Raw genomic sequence first — 26,653 nt, forward strand, 5'->3', positions numbered from 1 at the left:
TATTTTTTACATTGTAAAATTGTAATGTATTCATTTTTACATTGCTGTATTGGTACTTTTACTTAAGTTAAAAGGATCTTTTAAAAGTACTTCTTTCAACACTGCCGTGAAGTCAACACCTATTTGCTTCATTAACGTCAATGAAAAGCATCGTAATACAAAGTAGCACATGAGTATTGTAAATGCCTGAGGGTGGACGATCGTAGAGGGACGTACCAACTCGGCGGGGGTGGGGGTGTTCGCTGTAAATAAATCTTCAACCGTTGTGTAGTCACACATTTCGGAGTTTTGTAGTTTTTAAACTATTAATCACAGCATTTGTATCGTGTTCTATATTAACCTTGCATTCCTGTCGATCAACAAGTTTGCCAGTCGCTCACCTTTCTCCTCTCCTCCCCCCGTCGACGTGGTTTATCTGCGAGCGGATATTGTTACAATCAAACGCTGAAGGCTGAAAGCAGCAGCGAGCTCTCAGCTGCTCGCAGTCCTGCTCAGTCTGGCGCTGGCGACGCTGAACTGGCGGCTGCAACTGCGAGAAACTTCTGTGATTTCTCCTCTCTCCTCTTTGTTGAAGATGACCTAACTTCGAAAGAGCCTCTGCTGGCCAGGTAGTTGATATTTCTTACTGCGTTAGGGCATGCATCATCATCTGCTTCTTCTTAACACCGCTCCGAAGTTGACTTTCTGTCTGCTCATGCTGGGGTTTCGTCTGATATTGAAACATTACATGACAACATTGTTAGTTAGTTACTTTGGGGGCCACAAATCAGAAAATAGAAGTTGTCTATTTTTTTGTTGAAAAATTGCATTTGCTTTTTCATTCATGCCCTGCTCCCATAAGAAAAAAAAAAAACAGAATTGCCATAAAGAGCTGCAGCTTTTGTGGATGTCACGTTAGTAACTTCAGATTAGTTTGCAGGACTAAATCAGCTGCTGTGGGATTTACAAGTGAGCACCAGTATCTGAATCTGCCAGGCCAACCTGTTGCTCCACTAAAAGACTAGAGGGTTGCACACACACTCACACAGACACAAAAAACTCCCCTCCATCTATCAGCCGTGTGGTAATAATCAAGCTGCTGTCAAATATAATACCTATAGCTGGAGAGGCAGCTTGGTTAATTTGCAGCTCGCATTGACACAGTTTCTCACCACAACCTATGAGAAGAGAATGAGATAGGTCTGAATGCTCTGAGTAATAACGCCTGGGTGCATATCTCTCACCAATCTCTACCACACATTTAGGTTTTTGTTTCCTCTTAAGATAGTGATCTGTAATTACTAAATTATCTGTTTTTCTGAGAGTAGTTTATCAGTGGGTGTGTTTTTTTTGTTTTTTGTCTTTTTTGCTGAAGAGGTTGAAACTATGAATCACTTTGTTCTTCCTCTGTTTTCAGTGCAAAGATATAAGACAGCATCCTTTGAGTCAAATCAAAATATACGCTTTGTTATAGTCTGTTGTTATGACTGTGTATGTGACCACTTATAGTAAATTTATATGTTGTTACACACTTATGAAAGTGAGCACACCAATAAGAAATAACATATAAGAGCTTAAATACGAAAAACAATTTTATTATTAAGTAAATAAAGTCAATTCTCTTCTTAAAATATCTATTAACTTGTGGATGCATTGGTGGCTATGTGTCTTAATTACAGGTCAGAGGTCGAGCTCATTTTGCAACTACTTTATTGCCCTGTTAGTTCAGAATGAAAGCCAAAAAACTCAGTGACAGCAGTGCACTAAAACTGGTTATTTGTCATTGTTGTTTCCTTTCCTATTGTGGGTTAGGAAGTCACAGTTGGCACTAACGTTTTGTCCTTTTCTAATATTGCACGACAGCCGGGTTATCTTTGTGGACACCATAAACAGAATACCATGAAGAACTGGTTTGGTATCAGGGTACCCTAATTGGAAAATACCTGGAAATGTTTCTCATTGGCACCGTAACACTTTGCTGTCCTTGACTCACTGAGATGGCCTAAAACAGGAAATGTCAGTAGCTTTCTCAAGAATCCTGCTCAGAATATAAACGCTCTCATAAATGTAAGGTGCAGTTGAAGTTCAGGTTTGAAATGAAGCGGAGAGTCAAGGCAAAGATTTAATCGCGTGTCAGCTCTAGTGTCTAATTACAAAGGGGATGTTGATAAGGGTGCTTCACAAATACTGGTTAGCTTCAGAGGAAACTTGTTCTGAGCATTTTTCATATGGGAAGATTATGATGACTAAACCTTGCTTTGATTTCTAAAATAAACCACTATTGCTTTTATCGTACCTTTTCATTTTATCTGACAAGGACGAGGTTGAAATGTTTCTATAGTGGTGCCAATATGGTACCCAAGTTTCAGTTCAGTTTTACAAGTACAAAAGTACTTCTTTGATATCTTTCCTTGAAGAATACAAACATGTTGATTACTTTATTCTGCAAAATGAGCCAAAGTTTAAATGCATCTGTGTTAAATGCTGTCTTGGGACGAACTAGCCAGACAAAAACTTTGAGGAAATACACTCAAAAATGATCTAAATGATGATTTATGTCGGGAAATATCTGATTACTGAACAAATAAACAAGCACTCAGATTTTTTTTGATATATTTGATCTGCACTACTAAAAGAGGTTTGATAATCAGCTCTATATCTGACAAAAGAGGAAGAAGAAAACCACATATTCTCATCACTTTCTGCTTTACCTCAGTTGCTGGTAATCACTTTATGGTTTTAAACGTTTTAGTGAGGCACAACTTGATGCACTGAAGTTGTAGTTGGCATTGTTAGCCTGTAAACTTGTTTTGGACATAGTATAGCCATAATTTATGGAAGTAATTAAGGCTGGTGGGTTTCGCTCTGTGCTCCAGTGTGTGCTTAAGACGCACGCATTTGCAACGTCTTTGTGTTCCAGGCAAAAGGCCCTATTAGAGCTCCATTCTGTCAGAGGGCAGCTGTGTGCCTGTGTGCTGAGCAAGCCACTGGTCCATTCTCTGTCTGTGTGTACAACTCTCGCTCAGTCCACACACTGACGCACATGCTGCCACTTCCCCCCCCCCCCCCTGTCAGTTTCTCTCATTTTTTTTTGTTTTTCTGTGTATTTCAGTCTAACCTTTTTCCTGTTTTTTTTGCTGTTATTGTGTCATTTGTCTTTCTATTCCTCTAATACTGTGGCTCTCTTTCTTTCACTCGTTCTCTGGCCCGAGGCATTATGCAAAAACTACCAGAAAAGGATTGTTAGCCATGCCTGTCTGTGCCTCCATGCTACTCTCTATTCATTTCAGAAGCTTCCCTTTCTTCTCTGTGACCTGCAGTCATAACTACTGCTGCTACAGAAACACTGAAACTCATACCACTTGGCTTCAGGGAGTGGAAAACAAATACCATGGGTATTTCACTTTGTTAGTATATTTGTTTCAGTGCTTTTATTTCTCATTGTGTATATTCCTTCCTCATTAACATGATAGATTTGTAAGTCTGGCGTCTCGACGCCCACAGAGCCAAAGACCTGCAGCTGAAAAGAAAAGAAAAGAGGCATTCTCACATACACCAGAGAAGCACTCCCCCAACCCCCCAAGACAGGCACCAGACTCTACTTAGAGATGAAAAGCATTCTGGGATGCAATAGGAATGCTCCCATCAACATGTCTCACTGTGGTGTTTCTATGTAGTGATAGTGAGGACTTCAAAAAAGAAGTTGTCCCTGGTGTTGCTTTTTGACTCTCAAATGAGCGACTCCTACCCTGGGGGTCTTAGTCTTATCTCCATCTGAAAAAAGAGAAAGCACCTCATTTGCATAGATTTGTTAGTCAGAGTTAGTTTAATTTTTTTTATATAATATCCAGTGTCTGATGGTATTAAAGTGTCGCATGCAAAAGGGTTGTGCGTGTGCATGCCCTCTACTCATCTGGAAAACCTATAGTCAAGATGAGCTAATGTTTTGTCTTCTGTTATGAATGACAGTGGTTTGCATTCTTCCGTTTATTTTCCTCAGTTGCTCTGGATTGGCTTCCTCTCTTTAAATGTCAGCCATTACATAGCTCCTGTCTGAATCATGCGTTGTGCAGACAACTTCTCTGTAGATCAAGGCTTTTTAAGCAACCCCCCAAATGCAGCCATAGAAAAAAGAGAAATGAAAGCTCCTGTTAGTGTTTGTAACAGATGGCCTAATTTGATGTATTTTTAGAACCTGTTGTCAACAATTGTGACAAATCTTGGGCATTCTGCTTTGCCTGCAAGGTATAGCACTTCTTACAGTTAACCACAATGGATTTTCCTCATACAAACCTGACACTTAATGTGTTACATCCTCCAAAGGTGGCTTTTTCTGTGCAAGCCTAGGCTTGAGGACAGAGCCAGTGTATCCGGACAATCCTGCTTGCACAAAGTAGGCCAATTATCATGGTGACATCATGTGTCATAAGTCCCGACTGTAGGCCTCTGTGGTATATTCCAATTTGCTGTAGCTGGGTTTGAGTTTGTCAGCATGTTTTACATACACCTGCAGGTCATCCCAAACAACAGCGCAAGACTGAAAACCAGCAGGCAACAAGATTTGCAATAGATTAGCTTACTGGCAGTAGATCAGCCAATTTATTGCCAAAGATCAGGCAGCGAACACATCGACATCTAAGAAGTATTGGAATATTGAAGCTGAAGCCAATGTTTAATAAGTGACATAATAGACAATATTTCAACTTGCAGCAAGATGGATACAAAAAACAGTCCTGCTGTTTCTACTTTCTTGTTCTCCAGAATATGGACCTTATTACCACACACTGATAAAATGTGCTTTAGTCTTTCAGCAGAGTTGATCAAATCACACACGCTGCTCACAATTCAATTTGATAGAATTTGATTAAATTACATTATTCTGAGTATAAATGTAAAACATAAAAAAAACAACTAATCTGATCAGTCTTAAATAATAAAACCTATTCAAACCTTACACTTAAGCACAAGTTAACACTGATGGTACACTTTTCCTGATTCAGTTTACTTTCTCAAATCAATGCATCACCATGCATCTTTTTTTTTATACCCCTATTACACACGATGCTGAGCAGTCAAAGGGTCCATATGGTGAGCTGAGCCCCCTCATGAATGAATGAATGGAGCGATGGAATGCTGCTCAGTTTTCTTTCTGACATTCTCCCACCCATACACACTCTTAACTCTCTCTCACCCATAGTACACCTCCACAACGTGAACGTGGTGTTACATAACTGCCACGATATCTCTTTATTGCTTGTTGATTGCCAGTGACAATCTGTACAACATCACTTGCTTACACAACATAGGAGTGGTCCCCCCTTATAGAGCTGAGCAATTGCAGGGGATTGCTGGCCAGTGCTGGAGGCTCCCATGTAATGTATCCCTGATGGATTAGGGCTGTGGTTAGTGTGCACAGAACAGAACAGGCACTCATGGATAATGGAAGAAACCACAGACGGAAAGGCAAGGATTGATAGGAGGGGGTAGTGTAATTAGTGGGGTACCTGATGTATGGAGAGTCATGGCATGTGAGGGTCACTCTTGGGGGCAAGAGGCCCCATACCTTCCTTTACTCAAACTGAAACACCTGATCCTACGCCTGTCAAGCTTCTTAAGATTTCAGTTAACTAAGTCCTGGTCTGAGACACGGGGGTCGACCCCAAATAAGTTTCAGACTGCGTAGAGGAGCCGTATTGTGTTTGCAGGTTGCATGCATGTCACCGTGCAGCAACTTAGTAAACTGACCTTGTTTTCAATAGTCCCGCTTTTTATAACAAGCACATTCACTGATAAAGAAATGATGAGTTGTCCAGTTATTCTTTACTGGCTGGGTGATGTCTGCCTTATTCACATAACCAGTTGTCACTGTTATCCTCTGTTTTGTGTTTGGTTGCTATGGCTACCCATCAAATTCCTAGTACTACTTAGCAACTGTTTTATGAAGTAAGTCAGAGAGAAAATGGACCTGTGACAAAACTTACTAAACTGATTTCACTTCAGTACTTGGTGGTATGACTGGATAATTTGACTCTACTTATTGCACAGCAGTTTTCTGCTCTTGGACGGTAAATGTAACAATGAAAGATATTTAAGGTTATCTTAAACCCATTACATATAAGGAAACGGTGGGGGCTAGTATAAATGTTAGCATGAAATCATGGTGGGATTTGTTGCACTGCTTTACTGAGCTATTTCTTTTTTTAAAGCAGGCATTGCCAATAAGGCTTTATATGTGAAGTTAACTTGGTGTCACAGTTCTTTGTGGATGTCACAGGGGGTTTTCTCTCTTCATGTATTTGGTAATGAAGTCAGTGTGCTCCACACCCAATTCAGCAGCAGCATGTGACCACAAGGGAAGCAGAACCCGTGTACTGCAAAGGGAAGTGTGCTTGCATATGCATGTTATGCTAGCGCGTCTCCGTGCCAACTAAACAGTGTGAAGAATGGCAGTATTAACTGGACTTTCAGGTTGATTCTTGAGAAACGGCAATTGAAGCTCTTAAAGCTGTGGTTCCTGTTGCTGTTTTCATTGCAGTGTTGTTGTTATAGGTAGCCGCTCCTATTTTAAAAGTAAAAATGGATCGAATGATCTTTTTAAAATCGCTCATTAAGAAGGGACTTTAAGAGGTACATGGTCACTGTCGTTAGAGAAACGTTTGGGGGAATCCGCGAAAGAAGGCCAGAACCTGACTACTGACATCGCATAAAGTTTGACTGAATGAGCACTTCATTGTTTATGCACTTCTGAAGATCTAGTGGTGTGATGGTGTGTTGTTTTTGGCCAGTGTTCCCCTGCTACTGGGTACTAGGGTGATGGCCAGAGGATTCAATGGTATGTCTTGACCTCCCTAAGACCATTTTTACGACCTCGGCCTCAGTATAGGAGAGTAGGGTGGCTGTGTGTTCACCCTGAATTAACAATCCACACCGCAGACTTTCACAAAATAATGGGGTCTTACTTTTATTCACCCAGCTTACAAAAACCGTTATTGTGCAAAACTTTTTTAATTAATTCATTTTTTAATTCTGTTTCCTGTGGCCATATCCACTATGTAAAACTGATGTCAACATCCAGTTTCTTGCATCATAAAATATGTTTTAGCAATGCCTGTCAGAGTAAAAAACTGTTCTAGTTCTCAGAAAATCATTTACATGTAACCTTTTTAAAAATAAGAATCTGTTATGCACAAAGATTTTCATTTTCTTCCCTCTTGCAGTGTTTTGTTTTGTTTTTATCAGTATGAAACGAGATGGTTTTTCTCAGCTGCAGCCACCGATCAAAGTCTTGACACCAGACGCGCTCCGCACAAGTATGCAGTAAGCAGAGCCAATTGGTGATGGACACCAAACACCCCGTCACAGAACTTCAGGGGGCCCCAAATAGGCTTCTATTCATCTGCCTGTACAAATCACAGCCTGGGCAAAGAGCCATATTATCTTAGCTGCCCTTTCTAGTGCCCTCCTGAGTCATTGGCTATTGTGAGCCAAGAGCTGCTGTCTGCACCCCGGCATACACAAATCTTACTAGAATTACCATTAGATTTGGGTCCACTATGGAGGTCAAATTTAGCTGCATGAACCTAGAATGTTTTAAAGGCCCCAAACAATATCATTGTTCCAATTTAGTGATGAAGCTTCCTTTCAGTTTAGTCTTGATCAAATGTGATACAACAGCAATGGAATTACAGAGACCAGTGTTGACATAGTCCTGCGAAGCCAGACAATAAATTTTGCGTCACTCTGTCTTGTTTCGCAGGGCTCGTAGACATTTGCTTGGGACAGGCGTTATTACATGTAGGATGTATAAAAAAAAAATACATAAGTCGCACGTGATCACTTCTCGCTGAGCGGTACACGTATTTTCAAACTGGAAAAACATGTCCTGAAAATGTCATATCTTGTAATTTAACATGAGGGCAGAAGTAGCACATCCAGTTGTAGGCGCTGCTTTCTTGAATATCTAAAAAGCCTTGTTTAAATGTTTGTGTATCACATTAAGTATTGGCAGGCAGGTGCATCAAAGCATCATTTAAGACACTCCTTGTCGTGTCGTGTTAAAATCGATGCAGTAGAACCTGAAATATCACCGTTTTTATTAAACACATTTATCTTCTCGGTCAAAACTTTGTGCTTCATTACCCACAATGCACATCAGCCGCTGACAGTTTGGTTTGAGATCCAGACGTGTTATACTATTAGCGGCTAATGTAGCCTCGAGCCGCTAGCCTCAAGCAGAGAGGAGGATCAGGCTACAGAGATCTGGTAACCTCACTTCTTCCTAACTCCACACCCCCAGACTTATTTTTCATTTTCAAGCTTGTGTTTCAAAGCAACATTGCCACAAGTGACATCACTTTAAGCAATTTATCAGACTTCTTGCAGCTCCCTGTGGAGCCATAAAAGACCTTGTACAACTTTTTTCACATATGCAGAATCAGTGGAGTTCCCCAAACACCAAATAATTAAATAACATTAGAAATGTAAAGCACAATTGGAATCAGTCACACAATTTGACTTTACTATCCATGATCATAGTCTGGGTACTCAGTCTTGTAGGTGAGACATTTGTTCTGCTAACTGATCAATTTCTGGATTTTCTGACGGCAAGTCAAACAATAAAAGTGCAAACAGTGAGATGTAGTGATCAAGGAGACTCACTCCGAGCAATAAATATCTGATCCGATCAGTAGACGTTCCACACAAGTGCTCTACAGTTCTCTCCATTAAGCTCTGGTTTCCCCATCATGTGGAGTCGGTTCATTAAGTAAGCAAGGCTCGGGGGTTGAATTCGCACTCGGTTTGCCCTCTCCCATGACCCCACTTGCCAGTCACCGCACACATACACACACACACACCCAGTGCAGGTTAGCATATACAGACACACATGTACAGACACAAGTACACATGCACACTCTAATTCACACTGTCGAGTTGCTGTTCTGGCCCTCGCTGAACACGTCACACTTCCTAACTACATCAGTCAAACAGCACACTTTTACACATGACCGTCATGCTCCTCAACTCCTACTCTGTCTAACACACACACACACACCCTGTTACTTGCCTCGCCCATTACTCAGTGTCAGTCCTAATCAGTAAAGTCATCTGCAAAACTGATCAAGAAGAACATTCCCTTCTCCTCTGACTCCAACACCAGTACCAGCGCCTCTTGCCTGTGGAGGCCCAGTTGTGCTCCACTGACTCTCCGGCATAAATGGAGATAATGGGAGTCATATGCTAGCAGTTGGTTTGGGGCTGGCCTACACGAAACATTTATAGTTGTCATGTAGTCATGGGGCTGGAGAAAAGGGAAAGGATAGAGATGACATAGAGAGTTAACAAGACATGACCAGGCCGGTATAAAATTGCTTTGTCAAATTGCTGCCCATATTTTTCTTTTATGATGTGCCCCTTTTCTGTCTTGACCCACATGCACAAGTTATTGTCCCACAAAACTCCATTAATACCCAGTGCACACTTGCACCCTCCTCTATAAAGCATGTTATATAAGTGCAACAACCCTTACTTAACATAGAACCACATGTTACACAGGCAGGATAACATAATAGGCCTGGAAGATCCATTAGCCTCATGTGTTGCTCCACAGCAGAAAGCTGTCATTAGCCAACAGTTGATTGGGGGATCTGAACCATGCTGCTACTCTCTAATTGGATGCTGTCAGTGTGTTTGGTGGTTGGCTAATGAAGGAGAGAAGCTCAACCCCAAGGTCACTGCAGCTATTCCTGCTTTGCTTTCCCCAGATGAAGGATAAAGAAAGCATAACCGAACCTGCCCACGATTCACCTAGCTCTTTCCCGTGTGCTGAAAAGGCTGGGTAGAGCAGACACGACGGGGCATGTTTGTCACAAAACAAAGCATATGCACCAGCTGCCTTAAATATAACTCCCTCCAAGCGTTTTAAGAGTTTGTATTTACTGTAGAAGCTACTGTCTGTTTTTTTACCATCTGCGGGTGCAGGCAGTCGATGAAGCAACCGCGGGTTCATATATGTTCCTTTTCTATTCATGTTTGTTAACCACATCTGTAGTCATGTGATGTATGAATGATGTCTTTTCCAGGATTAGCAAAATGTGTCTGTCTGTTCCACCGTGTTTAGATTCCCATATGTCCTATGTGGATTATGTTAACAAGGAAGCAGTTTAGCATATGGCAGTGTGTTTTGTTTGCAAAGACAGTAGCTTTATAGGCGTGCAGCTATATGGAGAACTGTGTGGTTAAGTTACTGTGTCAGGGTGTTTAAACGCTGAAGAGAAAAATGCAAGTCAGTACTCTTTTTTTTTTTTTTTTCAACTATATCAGCAGTGAAATCTTTTTCCAGTAAAATAAATTATCCCTGGGGCTGCTCGACCTCAAGTGTGAACCATTGCTTTAGGCCAGGGAGCAGCAAATTAGATTCAACCATAGGCTGTTTTTTTCAGAATTGTTTATAGGGGCCAATAAGTGCAAGCCTGTATGGTTTTCAATATGTTTTATTTCTTTCAATTCAAGCCATCATTTGTGGGGACTAACAGCAGCTGCTTAACAAAATACTCATCTGGCAAAAAAATGAGTCATATACAGTATGTGGGTCAAGTATTTAACTACAAGACTAGATATGCAATAGGTTGGTTATCAACACACTATAAACAGCGGCCTGCTTCATATGTGATTGAATGAAAGTATTCCTGTTTTAGCTTTAGAAAAAAATGTCAGCAAACCGTTTGACTGCCACCTGTTTGTGAGCTTTTTTGGTCAAATATGCTGAAGCCATGGAATTTGAAGCGTGTATTTGTTTCATTCAAATGAAGTGGTTTACATTATTTATCTGTGTTATTCATCTGAAAACTTAATTGCACTTCATTCCAGCACCGTATGCTGTTGAGACAGCCTGGTGCAGAACAAGGCACAGTGGCTGCATTTTGCATGACTCGCATAGACTTTTTTTATATGATTAAAAAGTCATATGAACTGGGATTTTAACTAGACTTTTTATTTAGATTGTTGTCTTCAGTAGATTCCTTGAAAATAATGTTAAAAACTTTAATGTAAACTCTCAAAGTGAAAACTTGTGCAAACAAATGTTTTTGTTTGAGGGTTGGACTTGGCCCACTGGCAGCTATTTGCCTGCTGCTCCTTTAGGCTATACTCAAACCTGGGCTGCGTTTAGGCCCATCTCTTTGCCCATCTTGTCTGAGAGCCAGACACACCCACAAGCTGGAATCTTTTCTCCTCCAACTTTTGTATGTGTGGATGCAGTGTGGAAAATATCTGTATAGTGGTGTTCTGTTGTGATGAGATACCATGGTGCTCTAAATATAAACTTCAGAAGAATATTGAGTGTCAGTATTCAAATGAGTATTTATGTATTTTTCCCCTCTCTTTCTGCCAACACAGGGATCAGCTGAAGTGTGAGAGACTCTCTCCCAAATCCACCACCACCATCATCAGCACTTGAGGACTGCTCCGCAGATGGGAGGTCACCAACCGGTCATCTGTTTCGCCCAAATGCACTATCTGCCCTCCACCCTTATCTAAGATGGCTGCCCGTGGCCTTCTCTTGCACCTGAACAGACTGGAGCAGAGCTGCGTGTTACCATGGTGATCATCTTCTCGAAAACACTGGAAAAGAAGAAGGGTGTCAATGATGTAAGGTCCAATAACATCGAGAGACGGCTGGTGAGATATAGTCACCCTTTTTGAGTTTCACACAAAGCAAGGTTGTATTGTTCCAGTTAAGGATGTGCAGTGTTTCACATGTTAGTCACCGAAATAAATAGATCAGTGATTATATTAAATTAGTGCTTGACCACGTGCCACAGATGCCACCTGTTACGTATACTCACTTGCACAATGAGAGTAAGCACACCAGACCACAGTCTAGTAGCCTGACACGATAGTATTATTACTATTTTATCTTACTATTATCTTTAGCTGTCTGAAGTTGTCAGTAATATTACAGGGAAATTAATTTGTTCATTTTAATAGCTGTTTTACCCACAGTCAGATAAAAAGATTCATATCAGCTTAATCTTTGTGGGTTCAGTGCCAATAGTTCCCGGATGTGTTTAGCCTAGCTTAGCAGAAAGGTTGAAAGCAAAGGGATACGGCTAGCCTAACTTAGCTCAGGCAAAATCCTAAAAATGACACATTGTACCAACCCTTAATCATGCTTTACAGCTTGTATTTTGTGTATTTAACATTTTTACAGAAAAAAATATTGTAGTTTAAGAGGGAGTTAGCTTACACATTGCATTTCGCTAACCACTGGACCCACTGCGCATAACATTAGCACCTCAGAAGTGTTGTCCTGTGTGGTTATTTGGTAATGTAAAAATGTTAAATTTAACAGTTTTGGAGTAGCCTACTTGGAAGATATTTCTTTTGGCAGAAAATCATGGAATAAAATCATGAGTTGTGCTAGAGTTGTGGCACGCTCCCGTCATCTTGATCATTTGGTGTAAGGTGGTCATAAAACTCAGTCCAAGCTGTCTTAAGTCAGTCTTTTTTTTATATTGACATTCTGATAAAATCAAACATGTTTAATATTATTCAAAGTTTTTAGTCTCAGCTCATGCAAATAGTGAAGTTCAATGAGGTGAACATTGTCAACAACCAATAGGTGCGTTCTCTCCAGCATCAAACGGCTAGCAGCAAACCTGGTAGATAGTGAACATGGCGGGGACTCCAGGGAGGCGCATCCTTGCTGTCCCCATTCTCTCAACCAGGGTCGTGTCCACATTCTGTAGTGTCTTCTCTTTTTCTTTTAGGCTGATTTTTCGAAACAAACTATTGCACACACAAGGGCAGCTGTGGCCAAAAGCTGCTTCTGTTTCTGCTCCGTTGTTCAAACAATTTTTCTTCTTGTAAATTTCCACCAGGAGCAGGATGGGAAATAATCCCAAAAGGAATCTAGCTGTAGTCTTGCAAATATTGACCCTGCAAGATCCCCAGTCTTTGCGAAATTATGACACATCGACTTTAGATGTGAGGGAGTGTCAGATTTAAGTCTTTTCAAAGTCTTTTCAAAGACTTCTAGTGTATGGTAGGCATAAGATGTTTTCTCCTGCTTCTAGTCTTTGTACCAAGATAAGCTGAACATACTAAGGACCTACAGACAAATTGAGTGGAGAAATGGAACAAATGCAGACGCTTACATAGAGGGTGCAAGGGGTTACGAAATGGTTTGAGGATGAAAATGATGACATGGCCTTGAACACCTGTGGAGGTCTTGAATCAACATGTTATACAGTGCTTTCCACTACAATCATCAAAACACAAAAGTGGGGATATCTTTTGGAAGAATGGTTTTCACCTCTCCATTAGAGTTGGAGAGACTTGTTCAATCTATGCCAAAAAAGCACTAAAGCAGCTCATGCAGCTTGTGGTCCATCACCTTACTATAAGACACTTTATGTTGGATTTTCCTTTAGTTTGTCACCCATCTGTATCTCTGTGCTGGACCCGGATGAAATTGATACACCCTCTTATTTGACTTTGTTTCCAAAAATGTTAGTGTTTCTTTAACACTTAATTTCACCCCCAGCTCCTACTTGTAGCAGCAAGCAATTTTTAATGACATGCAACGTGGTAGTATGCTGCATATCTGGGAGGTCACTCCTGTCACTCCTTTTCTTGTTCAAATACACCTTGGTGTTACTTATCTCACCAATCATTTCTGAGTCCATTTTAATGTTTATCTCAGCACTAAAATCTCACACAGCACAACAGAGCAGAAGGATTGCGTAAAATCTTTAATCTCATCAAAGCTTTCACTCTTCCCACTGTTATCACCCTACCTCTACATTTTGTCTCTATAAAATCCAAACACTCCCTCAACCTCACAAGTCCAGGAACCATCAAGCTTTTTTATCATGCAGGCCAACAAACCTTGCAAATGTTTTTCCCTTTATGCTCCTAACTTTTTCTCTTTTTATTGACCTTGAAGGCATAAAATTAGGTCCATGTCTTGTCATCACTTGTACACCATTGTAGAGTTTGCCTGGAATCTGTGTCAGTCAGTGTTTAAAGGTTTTGGACAGCTTTGGTCTTACCTTTACCTAGTTCAATATTATCATTTCACCCCTTAGTCAACCATGTGTAAATGAGGTTGTACTAATTGGTTTCATTTCATCATCTTGCAACATAATAGCCTTTATTTTGCAATGGATATCTTGTATCTCAGCAAACATTTTTTTTTGTTGTAGCAATAACCTCAATGTGAGTCAGAGCAACGTATCATGACGTTTTCCTTTTGTCCTTTGTGCAGACAGTCACCACCCTGTTGTAAGAAATGAACTGTGAGAGAGGGTAGGTGTTTGATTAGAAGATAGGCGTGTGTTGTAGAAAGTGTTTTATATTCCCTAAAGAACCTTTGTTCTTAATAAAAGGTAGAATGTAAAACAGGTGTGGTGATAAAAGAAGTAGTTAAGTTTAAGTAAAACTGTAATACCTATAGCACAGTTGTCTATTTATACATCCAGCAGATACGGAGCAACATTAACATTCATTCGAAGTCGTGTTTTTTGTCCACCTGATGACACTTACTAGCTGTGTCCAATATTCACTCTCCTTTGAGCTCTGTTTTGCTCTCCACCAACTCCTGGCTCTTAAGCTGCTAAATGCTTTGCTATGTTCACCATCTAGTAACTAACTTTGTCTGGTTGCGGTTTTGGCATAGCCTACAGTGGGTTTAGAACTTTTTTCCACTGAAAATGGCCGGTTGGAGTGCCTGAAAACATCATTGATGAGAGCGGTGAGAGTGAACCAGAACAGTAAAGTCGTGTGACATAAAACCAAAACAATGAGCTGAAAGACGCTGTAAAGCTCCTTATAGCTGAAGGACTTGGGTGATCATTTTCTATGGGTATGTCTACGAGTGACACCTGGTCCAATGTTAATATACAAAATATTAATTACAGCAGCTTTAATTAAACATTTCAAAGTTGTATCTGTATCTATCTATTTTATACGTTCATTATTGGTTTTAAAATTTAAATCTACAAAGTAACTGGTAACTATAGCGTGGTGGATTTATAAAGTGGAAATACTCAACTCAAATGCAAGTACTTAGAACTGTACTTAAGCACAGTACATGTAGTAAATGTGGTTATTTTCCACCACTGGCTGTGTACGTTGCGGTCCTACAGGGATACTAAACATGCACATGATGAAATTGAGATTGAAATTGTGGACTTGACAACAAACATGTTGGACTTTTGTTCCTCATTTTTTGTTTTATTTTGCGTGTCCTAACTGTCGGCTCCTTTGTTTGCCTCACTACAGCGTGAGCTCCACACCATGAGTAGAGGAACTACCCTCCTCTCCTGTGGAACTGTGGGTGAGTTATCTTTTTTTTATGTATGTTTGATCGGTCCTCTGCATACATTCAACATCTGGACAGTGAGGTGGTTGAGGTTAAAACATAATTTCACAAATACAATAGCAAAATGTGTTTAATCCTTTGATAAGTTGAACTATCAAGGTCAGCGACCCCCCACTACTATAACTGTCTCATTGTCAACCCATCTGTCACATGTCGGTATCTCACTTCTCCCTTTCTCTGCCTGTCACTCATCCCCCTCTCATGATCAGGGTGCACCTGCCTCCACACAACGTTGCACAGCACTCTCATGGGAGGTAACTGTAATTGAATATGCTGTTGCGCATGTCAACAATTTCCCTTTGGCTCTGTTAGTGTCGCAGTAATTACCCCTTGTGTTAAAAGACATGCTTCTGTAAATACAAGCCCCTGCTATTACTCACTGTCCTCTTTTTTTTCTTTTTTGGGGGGGGGGATGTTGTGACGTCACAGGGAGGAGTGTGGCTTTACTGTTTCCACTGTTAATGTTGATGTTAACATTGTCTAGGATGCCTTGTTAGTTCAATCAGCACTTTGTCTCTTGCTTTCAAAGGATGGCCTTTTGAAGTTCATCTCTTTCTCCCTTTGTCAAGTTGTTTTCGTAACATTCCTGTCAGGTCGTCACTGTAGCCCCCGCACATTGTTTATCCACCCAAAACAATGATTTCCATCCACCAGTCTGTAAGAGAGCATGCCAAAATTACAGACAAGAATCCAAAAGGACAGGATTTGGATCGCTAGTGGGGTCTTTTTTGCCAAAAGCGTCAATAGATTCTCAACTTCACCACTTGGCTTAGCAGCTCGAGCCACTATGGCACTTTTACAGTAGGTGTATTATCACCCACAACTGTGTGATAGACTCCTTTGTGCAGATGGTGAGATGGCTGGCACGGCATACTGCTTTCCAAAGCATATCCTGCTAAACACTTGACTAATGGGAGTGATTTTTCCAACTGTTTCACTGGCTGATTCTTATCATACTGTAATAGCTCATGTTTTTTGGAATCAGCATTCTTGCAGGTTCAGGTTTCAAATGGTTAGGAATGTGGATGGAAATATACCCATGTTTGCTTGTTTGCCTGTTGGATACCTTTTTTTAAAAAAAACTGTAGATCACAGGTGTTGGACTGAAGAACAATTGGATTTTGTCAGTCATGCTGAATTTCAATTTTAGCTTTTTGTCTGTCATGAGACAGATACTCGATTTCAAATGCTAAGGGTATGTTAATAAGCTTTGAATTGATTGAGCTCTGCATGTCTTCTAGCTGTTCTGTTGTAGAAAAAAAATGTTATCAGACATAGTGATCTTGTGGAGTCATGCTATCTGCCACTGAACCATAGTATATCATAATGATCGCTTCCAAGTTCTTCAGTTGTACAAAACATTGACGTCTTAAAAGTCATTGAGAATTGAATGCCAGTTTTTAAATTCCACTATGCCTGCACAAGGTGATTTCTTTTCATTGCCATGTCAGCTGTGTTTTTTGTTTTTCAGCTTTCAGTACAGTTACACATGAGCAGCTTCAGTGTTATCTCCTCTCAGGCTTAATCTTGTCATTTCAAGCCAGACGACTGATTATTTTTTTAAAAGATGCAAAAAAGCAAATGATTTCCTGTTTGTTTTTTTGCTTAACTGCGTGTAACTTCCCTAAATGACCCAAAAGTGTACAGTTTCGTCTTAGTTAAATACCTCCCTGCTGCAGTTAGCAGACAATAATCTTCCTTTTCTCCTCCAAACATCTTGTCCTTATAGCAGTCATTACCTCTTGCCTGAGGCTTGTTTCTGTTTGTTTGTGTCTTTGTGTCTGTATGGTTAAATACAGCTTCCATCCACATGATTGTTGTTCTTTAGAGAAGGCATTATGTTAATTATAATCCTGTTAACATAATGCATGTTTTGCTTATTATTACTTGTTGCACAGATAGAGACATATAAAGACATCTGATATAGAAGTCAATGAGAGTGGGTATGTGTTTTGAATCTTGCAGAGGCAGATAGGTGGCTGGACCTGGGGCGAAGCTGTGCCATTCAGCAGAGAGCTCCCTGCCAGTCTGGTGGTGCCAGTCTAGAGAGCTTGTGGGATGTGATGCCTGAGCCGGGGAGCCGGCTCTGGGCCAAGGAGCCCGGCAGCGCCACAGCAATCACCAGTCTGATAAGAGATCTCAGCCTCTGTGACGGCAGCATGACTAACTCCCACTTGCACACCATGTCCACCACTGCACATTTCACCACTACAGCCACCAGCCAAGCTCCCACGGCGCCCCCCAGCAAACGCCAGTGTCGCTCCCTGTCGCTCTCTGATGAATTCAGTGGTTTCCGCTCATCTTGGAGGCCCCAAGGCTCCCGAGTGTGGACAACAGTGGAGAAACGACGGTGCCACAGCGGAGGGAGCCTCCGAGGGGGAGGGGGTTTTTCTGGCGGCCATTTCCCCACCATGCAGCGTAGCTCCAGCTTCAGTTTGCCCTCACGCTCCAGCATCCCCACAGATGGAGCCCTGGACCTGCCGTTCTTCAACCAGCGACTGCCTCTCCACCCTCAATTCACTGCCTCTCCAGTCTCCCCTACCTCTCCTTCTGTGCAACATCACCACTCCCGCCATCACCACTTCCTCAGACCTCTCTCCCTCTCCCATGAGCAGATCAGTCTGCCTGAGCTCCAGAGGGAGGAGGCCTCAGAGGCCAGCTCTCCAGACTCCACCCCGGAATTGGGGAGACGAGCTGGCCAGAAAGCCGGGGGCATGAGGTGTCTGTCTCGGAGCAGGTCCCAGCCCTGTGTTCTAAACGACAAAAAGATCGGTATGAAGCGCAGGAGACCAGAGGATGCCCAGGAACCGCGGCCCTCCCTGGACCTGGCAAAGATGACTCAGGTTAGTTGAAAATGTAGAACACATGTTGAGACAGATAAGCATACACACACACACACACACACACACACACACATATATTCATTTCAATACGCGTTGCTATAATTTGGCAAATTTCAGAGTTTAGTATCACTTTTGTCTGCTGATTAAGCATAAATCAGCATCATCTTATTCCTAATCTTGCTTTAATGCTGCAAAATGCCCTTGATTGCATTTAGTTAAATCCTGGACCAAACACACTTACCACACAGACAAATGCCTTTTTGTTCTTGGACCAAGGGGAAGTTCAAGAGATCTCCAAACATAACTTGGCCTGTCTGTCTCTGAGTCTGATCAGGGACTGGATTAAATCAAGCTGAATTAAGTTTTCTGGGTCATCGGTCCGAGGCTACAGGGCTAAGTGATCTCAGGCCTCCCTCCCTGCAGCTCAGGGAGTGGTGCTTGCTAAAGGAGCATTCCTCATGTTCGGTCACGCTGCCTAGCACCACGCTCTAGCAAGCCCGGCTCCGGTTATCATTTCATTCACTATGTTGGGTAAACAGCCCATCCAAAGGTTGGACCCCCTCATCGTTCATTTGCTTCCTCTCTTCGACTCTTTTTTCATTCGCTGTGATGCTTCATCCCTTTCTTGTTCCCTCTATCTACTACCAGACAGTTAGAGCAACCAAAGGTGATTAATAGTGGGGATATTTGGATGCATATTTGGATCGCTTGCTCCACGATAAGAGCCTGTCTTATGTAAGGTCAAGGGAAGCAGTGGATCAGCTGGAGCTTATAAATGACCCCTGGACAAACCCAAAATAGAACTGAAGAAGTATTTCAATGACTTACTGTTTTGATGCTTGGCAGTGCTCTGATGTTTTAACGGAGACCAGAGAGATCTTGATTTGATTCACTCATCACGTCCTGCTGCCTTTTATATGTTTGAATGATCTTGAAATTCTGCATAGAAGCTGCCATCGGTCTCACCACTAATTGCAGCCACTGATACCAAAGCTGAACTTGTGCTCAAACACGATGTCATGAGTCAGAATTCGGATAATAGACCACGTCCTGTATCCTCTTACAATACGCTAAAATCTTCACGGAAACATTGTCCATTTCCTGTTCTCTTAATAGAAAGTACCATCAATTTATCCCTGTACCCTCCCTTCCTTTTCCCAAAGGTTTGTGTTCCCAGCAAGTCACCCTCAGGACCTAGCCAGAGTTGGATCAACAAGGCTTTGGTAATGGAGCCTAGTGAGCATGTTTCCTCTAGTCATGCCAGCTGCTAAGAAGGGAAAATCAAGCACGTTGGATCGCATATATTCTCACAGATACACAAACACATACACAGACACACACAGTCAGTCTTACGTTACCTCTGGGTGCAGGAATGCACCTCGGCAGCAGATTGGAGGCCATTCTTTCTTAGATTTCTCAGGGATTAAAAAGCAGAGCCATCGTTTCTCATCTTTTTTTTTTTTTTCAGTTCAACATTTTTTTTTTTTTTTTTTTTTTTGTTTTTGAACCGACGTGCATGATTTCATGTGCTTAGCAGTGTTGAAAGGAGTCAGGTCGTGCAGGTTAGATGGGTCATTTCAGATCAACTGTAACCATGTTGATTTTTCTCTCTCTCTTTTGTGCCCGGAGTGTGGAAAGAAAGCAGCAACATAATACATACAGTATTATTTAGAACACATGAACTCTCTCACTTCTCTTTTTCCTAATCTCCTGTGTCATCACTGTTAATGTTCCTCAGACTTAGCTTGATGTATGTCTTTTTGTCATTTAACCAGTTCAGGTTCCCAGGAAACTAAACAAGCAGAGTTGTACTATTTTACGCTAAATTAAATAACCCGAAATGCCCAGAAGCACCTAGTGAAGATTCACATAGCTGTCTTATAGTTTAATGATGTGGTTTGTCTTGTCGAGAGCCTTGGGAAAACTAGTAGCTGGCAAGCTGTCTGGAAAAGGAAGTGATAATGTAGAATCATTGGGCTGGTTACAACCTGTGCCTGTTCTAGTGAAGAAAGAACATGAAAATTATCGTCAGGGTTAGGAACACGTGAGATTTTACTGCCTCTTTTGGGAATTTGTTACTTTCTGTGATTTGTGGGAGGGATTGTACCCGCAGTTAAAGATGTCAGAATCACATCACATTTCTGGTACTTGACTTGGGTTTTACTTCAGCTTGTTCTTGTGCAGAAGCTTCATGGGTGTACTGACCACTGAGAGTCTGTGTGATTTAAATGACCCTCTTTCTCTTTTTCTCTGGCTACACACACACTCACACACACACACATACACACTGCCTCCCAGGAGGTGGGTGGATCTCAACACTGAAAAGGATTCTCACTCAGCCCTGCCTTAAGTGTAAATCAACAGTTATTACTTCTTTTCACACCTACACACACTAATCAACACACTGTCTCCATTTTATAGGCGTGTGGATGAGTAATACGGTCTAAAGTCCAAGTAATGAAAAACAAAAGTATGTTTTTCGTCACAGCAGATTTGCAGATTGCCCAATGCCAATCATCTGTACCCGGAGGAGCGTCTGTCATCAGAGTATGTAGATGTTCAATCTTTTAATTTGATGACTATCCTCATGCAACAGACTGTTGTACAATCTGAAGGAGTTTCGGGGGTTGTGGAGGTTCAACATGTAACAAGTCCCCGGTGTGTGTTGTCAGTGGAACATGGTGTAATTTGGCCTTTAGATTCTTCAGCCATGTCAATGAAGGCGGGTGTGAATTCTGGGGATGCATGTCATGCTAATCGGTTATAGCTCGACTACCGTAGGGATTTACGTTCGACCACCCCCAAAATTCTTTGGATATCCTCCCTGTCGGCTGTGTATGTCAGTTCACTCCTCTGTCTGTTGCCTTGTTTTTATCCCTGGTTGCCCTCCCACCTTGGCCCTTCATTGTTTTTTCCAAGAAATAGTGGGTGTGGAGAGCTGTCAGTCGGGGAATGTTATCTCTTTATTCTAGGTCACTTAATGAATGATTGTTGACGCAGCTCACACTTTTGAGGAAACTGCCCAGTCAGTGGCATTTAGATTGTTTTATGTCTGTGTTGCTTTTATTGCCCCACTTGACAACTTCAGATTGGGCTTAAAGAAAAACGACTATGGCTATTTTTAGCTTAGCTGTGTTAGCAACAGAAGTGGTAAAAGGAGGCGTGTTGAGCGAAAGTTTGAATGTGTGTATGTGCGCGGGTGCCTGTGCATTCAGGGGAGAAATAGCAGGGGGAAGAAAGGGGGTATTATTTCTGTAGGGAAGCTGGCAGACAAACTCTCCTCTATTAATATCTTCTTGCTGGCTTATGTTCGAGCTGCTCTGCTCTTCCCCTCCTCTCTCCATCTCACTCCATTCCTGGGATGGCAGGCATGGTGATCATAGCTGAGCGGCAAGCCCCACAGGCTTGTAGGAACACCTAGCTAGGTGGGCGTCTTGAGTGCCATGCTCGCTGTGTATAATGACATGCTGTGACTTGTCCAAGAGGTTCTTTGCGTTAAGACATCACCAAACAACTTTGTGCAGTCACCCATTTTACCTCTGCATGTTAAGCCTTCGCTCTAGTTTAACATATCTATCTTTTTTTAATCTTATTTCCAGCCATTTGCGAAATCTGCCATGCTTTCTTTCTGCGGTACAGCGACTACCAGACAAATACAAAAAAACCAAAGCAGAGGTGTTGGTTGACACACAGACAGACAGCAACAAAGATAATTGATGCAGAGGTGTGCAAGTATGCAGTCTGGTTGTCAGGAATGAGTTAAATGTTCTTTTCTTTGCTTGCACCTCTGCCCTCTCCTTTGTTTTACTGTTGGAAGTCTGTTTGCCTGTCTTCCTCAGAGCAGTGTGTCTCTGGATGTTGTTTAACTGACCTCATTTCAGCTTGAAGCTAATCCAAAGAAATATACTTATTTTTTGTATCTGTAAATAGACTGTATAGTTAAGTAACTGCTTGTGTGTTGTTGTTTTTTTTTGATTGTGTTCACCTCTCTCTCTGTGCTTTTTGTGTGTTTCTAGTCAAGTGCACAGCAGGACCTCTGCCATAGTAGTTAGCCGGGTGTTGTTAGTTGTTTGCCTTAATTATCAGGCGGATATTTGCCTAACCTCTTGGTTTGTGCTTGTGCTTCTCCCACAGAAGCTGCCTCTCGATACTGTAATGTAGATAAGGCTTTTACAGTGGAAGTTCTGATTGTGTTGATCATGGTTGGGAACAATTCATAATGTGTAGCAGCTTATTGGTAATGTGTATAAAATGGTGTTTTATTTTATGGCTTTTAGTGTGTGAACAAAAATTAAAAAAAGAAAAAGCAGTGATGGATCTCATGTTACAACTTTTGATTCTATCATACCCCATTTATCATATTATTGCCAGCATTTTTTCAGCAACAGCCCTTCTATGAATTTGCATTCTGTCATTGCCTCTTTGTTTCATTGTTAGTAGCAGTCTGCCTTTCCCATAAAATCTCACGTACTGGATGTGATGTGTAAACAAAAAATGTTAATGTTGACAAAACAACATTCAATCATGAGTTAAATATCATCGTGTCAGACGACATTGTTGATCGTCTTCTTTTTTTTAAAACAATGTGACAACATGAATCCTGTCAGTCCTCGGGTTAATTGGCTGTATAGTAAACATAAAGTTGTCTTTTTTTCTGTTGCATTTCTGGCGTAGTAGCCATTCAGGGCGTGTTTGCTTCCTCCAGTGTCTTTACATGTGTCTTTTTGAACAGATATCTTTGATCTCTATTATTGAAGCGTACTAACCAAATCAACCAGAACTTAAAACTAAAAGGAGCACTCCACCAATTCTGCACATGAAGTTCAGTTGCCATGAGGAGTATCTGTGAAAACAGCTATAGATTGTCCTCTGTGGCTCCGGAGGAGTTTTCTCAAAGTAACCCTGATGATGTCATCAATCTTTTACAGAAAGCCTTTGTTTCAGACAGGCGATGTGGGATTTGAAAGGAGTGGGCAGTAAGAAGGCAGGCTGTGCCACACAGCCTACCTCTACCTGAGCAGCGTGGGTGCGTGACTGAACTACTGTGTCTCACACGTGCGGTGTCCATACACACGCTGCTACTGCCAGCTCTATCTTTCTACATAGAGTTTGACTTTGATAATGGTCATCAATAATAAAATGTTTCATATCATTTCATCATGAATTTCATTTATATTTAGTTTAGACTGAAAAAGGTTAAGAAGCGTGTGCTTAGTTGTGAAAAATAAATAATATGTGAGGTGAAAGTGGCTTTCTTTCTGACGGACATTGTGGGGTCTGGTTTGGGCTACTTCTGTATGAGCCACATACACTCCTCACACAGGACTGTTTCTTTTATTGATTATTCTGCCAGTTAAAGCCTCGCTGTCACCGCTCCAAGTGAGGAAAATCCCTCCACGATGACGCCAAGTTCCTCAAACGAGCCAAACACACTCCGACTAAGAAACCCCCAAATCCAACTGTCAGGAGTGAAACTTACAACAAATAAGGAAAATAACGACACCAAATCTCAGTCTGGAAGCAGGCAAAACAACAGGCAGGAGTCCCACTTTGAACAAGGAGGGTTTAAAATGCTATCCAGTTGCATTATGGGAAATGTAGGATCCACTTGACTCATACTAATGATTAAAAGTAAGGATAGCTTAGCCTGTTTTGCTTCGATTTTGAACATTCTTTCAAAAATCTGTTTATTGAGAGTCCCCTGACTTTATGGAAGTGCAATACTGAATCGCTGGAGTACCTCTTTAAGGATTACAACTTTAAATTTAAGTTCATTAGTTTAGTCTGTAAATTACTAAAGAAAGTAACCTACCCAACTCCTGGTTATGGCAGTGGGTCATGTGAGACATGACAGCATGAGTGCTGAGTATATGGATTGTGTGTCTGTGTGTGTATAGATGTATTCCATCTGGGTGGGGGTATGCTCAAGTAAAAAAAAAAAAAAAAAAAAAAAAAAAAAACCCACAGGCAAAGCTGGGTACATGGGCAGAAATCTAACACCGCTCCCCCCTGACCTTCCACCACGCCCACCCTAATCCCACTCAGCCTCAGTAGATTTTATAGAAAGCATATTGCAGTGAAGCTGCCTCTGCCCCTCCTTCCTCTCTTCCTTTCGTCTCCTCCTCTGCTGTGATAATTAGTAGTGGGGTAATACTGGGGGTTGAACGGAGAGAGCAAGGTCTCAGGAATCCCCTTTTCCACTCCAGTGGGGTAACTACAGCAAAGGCCTCCCACCTCTCGATCACCTCAAGCGGTTGCAGGATCCTGTGTTTGTGCAAAATACACGTAAAGTTAATCCAGCAAATGTTAGCAAACCATTAACTCAGACAGCCAAAATCTTGTGTTGTAGTTTCTTTTGGACCATGATAAATCAGGGCAGGAAAAAAAAAAGCGAGCCTACTAAAGTGAGACTTAAGAAAGGGAGACTCCCAGTTCATTGTAACAGGAAAAGCAATGTTCTAACACATGCTAGGGAACATTAGAGGTGTCCGTCATGTAAGCTGAGGCTCTATAGAGAAAACCTCATCTCTATTCACCTCCATGCCTCCAACATCTGCTGCTGGGGCACTCCAGAGATCATTAACCCCTTCAATGCGCCGCACGGCTGCCTTTCTTTGTTGCAGAGAGGAATTCAGGTTGGAAAGAGAATTTAAAAGCGAATCAGGATACAACTTCTTGGTAAATGAAATGTCTTTAAGGTCAAGAGTTGAGAGCAAAAACCCCGAGCACATGCACATCACACATACACTGACACCTCCAAGAGCACAGAACCACAAAACATTGCAACAACTGTGAATAACAATGGCTTAACAAGAAATGTTCTCCACTACATAGTGTTGGGTTCTCTGTCATGACGCGTGTTTCACAGTGATAAATACGCCGCGAGCAAAGAGAGAAACAAAATGCCTTTTTGTGGTTTGCAACTCAGAAGGTTTAAGATTCCATGTACATTCTTCGATGGCTTGTGTGTGTGCTTTGCGTGTTTACATGTTCATATGCCGTCAATGAAAGGGAAGACCAGCTTTTGGCTGCCCAAACTGAAACCCAAACCCAAATTGACATTCTGGAAAACCCTTAGCTTGAATTCCCCCTGATAAACCCTCCCAACTTTTTTACAGCCTCATTAGAGTGAACCTAGAATGTGAACCTGAGGTGTACAAAACTTAATTTATGTAACTCTAACTCTTTTTTTCCCCTGTTTCCTGTGTCTCCTCTATAGAAACTTCCGACTTTTCAGAGCTTGAGCTGCCCTGGATTCTCATCCACCGACGGCTGCCAATCAAGCCTGCCCCCTCCCTCCTCTGAGACTACCGACCAACCAGATTCAGACTTCACCGCTGTGTCCGATCTGCGACTGGAGTCACGGCAGGAAGTGATAGGCAATGAAGAGGAAGAGGATTCCTCCTACGAGGAACTGGATAGCAACTCGACTTGTAGCGTGGACTCGCGGCCCGGGTCCCCTATAGGTGATGTGTGCGGTAAACGCACCCTCTGGAAGGGTGATTGTGGGACACAGAGGGACATTTTCCAGCTGGGAGGTGAGCTGGATCTTGACCAGATTGAAAGAAACTGAACATTTTATAGGAGATTTTAAAAGACTGTGTCTTGACTGTTGTCGAAAGTTAAAGGATATCGGTGATGTATCAAAAGATGGTTATTAAGAAGGGCTTTGAGGAAAAAGAGTGGAGGAGTGTTTCATCAACTTTGAAAGGGAAAGATGTTAGAAAGACAAAGAAAGTGATAAAGAAGATAAAGGATTAAGTATGTTGTTAATTGCTGGTTTCTTAGTGACACATTTGCCTTGAATATTCTTACTGTTTGAATCAAAAAGCAGTAACCTTAGTTGTTTTTCATTGGGTATTCAGCTTAACTCAGGAGTGGGAAAGTGAGGGTTAGTCTTAAGAAAACCTCCCAGCCCCCCCACTGTCTGTCAACCTGATGACCTTTCCAAAGTCAGCTAACCTTAGCTTTGTAGTACTGTAGCAGTAGCTGGGCTGTCCTGTATTTAGCCCAAGTTTGTTTTTCAGAGAAAGTGGGGTGAAACAGGGAGAGGTAAACAACAGGAAGAAGCACATACTTACCCTTGACGTTTCTCTTCATCTTTTGTGCACACACACGAAACTCTGAATTTGCTGAATGTAGGCTCAATAAGCTTTAAGAGGAGTTCGGGGGGGAAAAAAAGACAGTGCCTTCTTTTGGCTGCTTGCTCTCCTCAGTTCTCTTCAAGAAAGTAGCCTCAATCGAAGCCACCTTTTCTGAGCTGTTTTTTGTAGTTTCTTTAATATGCAAATTGTATATTTGAATTAAACACTGAATCTCTCAAGTTTTCAGTTCTAATATCAATGTATATTTTTCTAAGTAACTGTTTTTTATGAGCTGTTTGTGAAGGAGCAAGAATACAAGGCCTTTCTTCTAACAGAATGGACATGAAATAAATTTACAACTGGCA

At 41.6% G+C, this 26,653-nt stretch overlaps 1 protein-coding gene across 2 annotated transcripts; it reads left to right on the plus strand.

Moving 5' to 3' along the window:
* The first annotated feature begins 439 nt into the window (after window positions 1-439).
* On the plus strand, window positions 440-26,653 carry LOC122996973 (protein FAM53B-like). Of its 2 annotated transcripts, XM_044372818.1 has the most exons (6): window positions 440-608; window positions 11,374-11,655; window positions 15,262-15,316; window positions 15,571-15,615; window positions 17,327-18,204; window positions 25,424-26,653. In XM_044372818.1, exons 2-6 carry the CDS (start codon window positions 11,575-11,577, stop codon window positions 25,775-25,777), a joined length of 1,413 nt encoding a protein of 470 aa, XP_044228753.1. In that variant the 5' UTR covers window positions 440-608; window positions 11,374-11,574; the 3' UTR covers window positions 25,778-26,653. The 2 variants fall into 2 exon arrangements, with proteins under 2 accessions (XP_044228753.1, XP_044228754.1); XM_044372819.1 differs by lacking the exon at window positions 15,571-15,615.

This window comes from Thunnus albacares, chromosome 14, assembly GCF_914725855.1.
Source record: "Thunnus albacares chromosome 14, fThuAlb1.1, whole genome shotgun sequence".
NCBI classification, from domain to species: domain Eukaryota; kingdom Metazoa; phylum Chordata; class Actinopteri; order Scombriformes; family Scombridae; genus Thunnus; species Thunnus albacares.

What these genes read in the sequence shown, in the direction of transcription:
- LOC122996973 (XM_044372818.1), top strand. Translation starts at nt 11,575, where the DNA reads ATGGTGATCATCTTCTCGAAAACACTGGAAAAGAAGAAGGGTGTCAAT. An exon ending in ATAACATCGAGAGACGGCTG is followed by an intron (nt 11,656 to 15,261) that starts GTGAGATATAGT and finishes GCCTCACTACAG; the next exon opens with CGTGAGCTCCACACCATGAG. An exon ending in ACCTGGCAAAGATGACTCAG is followed by an intron (nt 18,205 to 25,423) that starts GTTAGTTGAAAA and finishes TCTCCTCTATAG; the next exon opens with AAACTTCCGACTTTTCAGAG.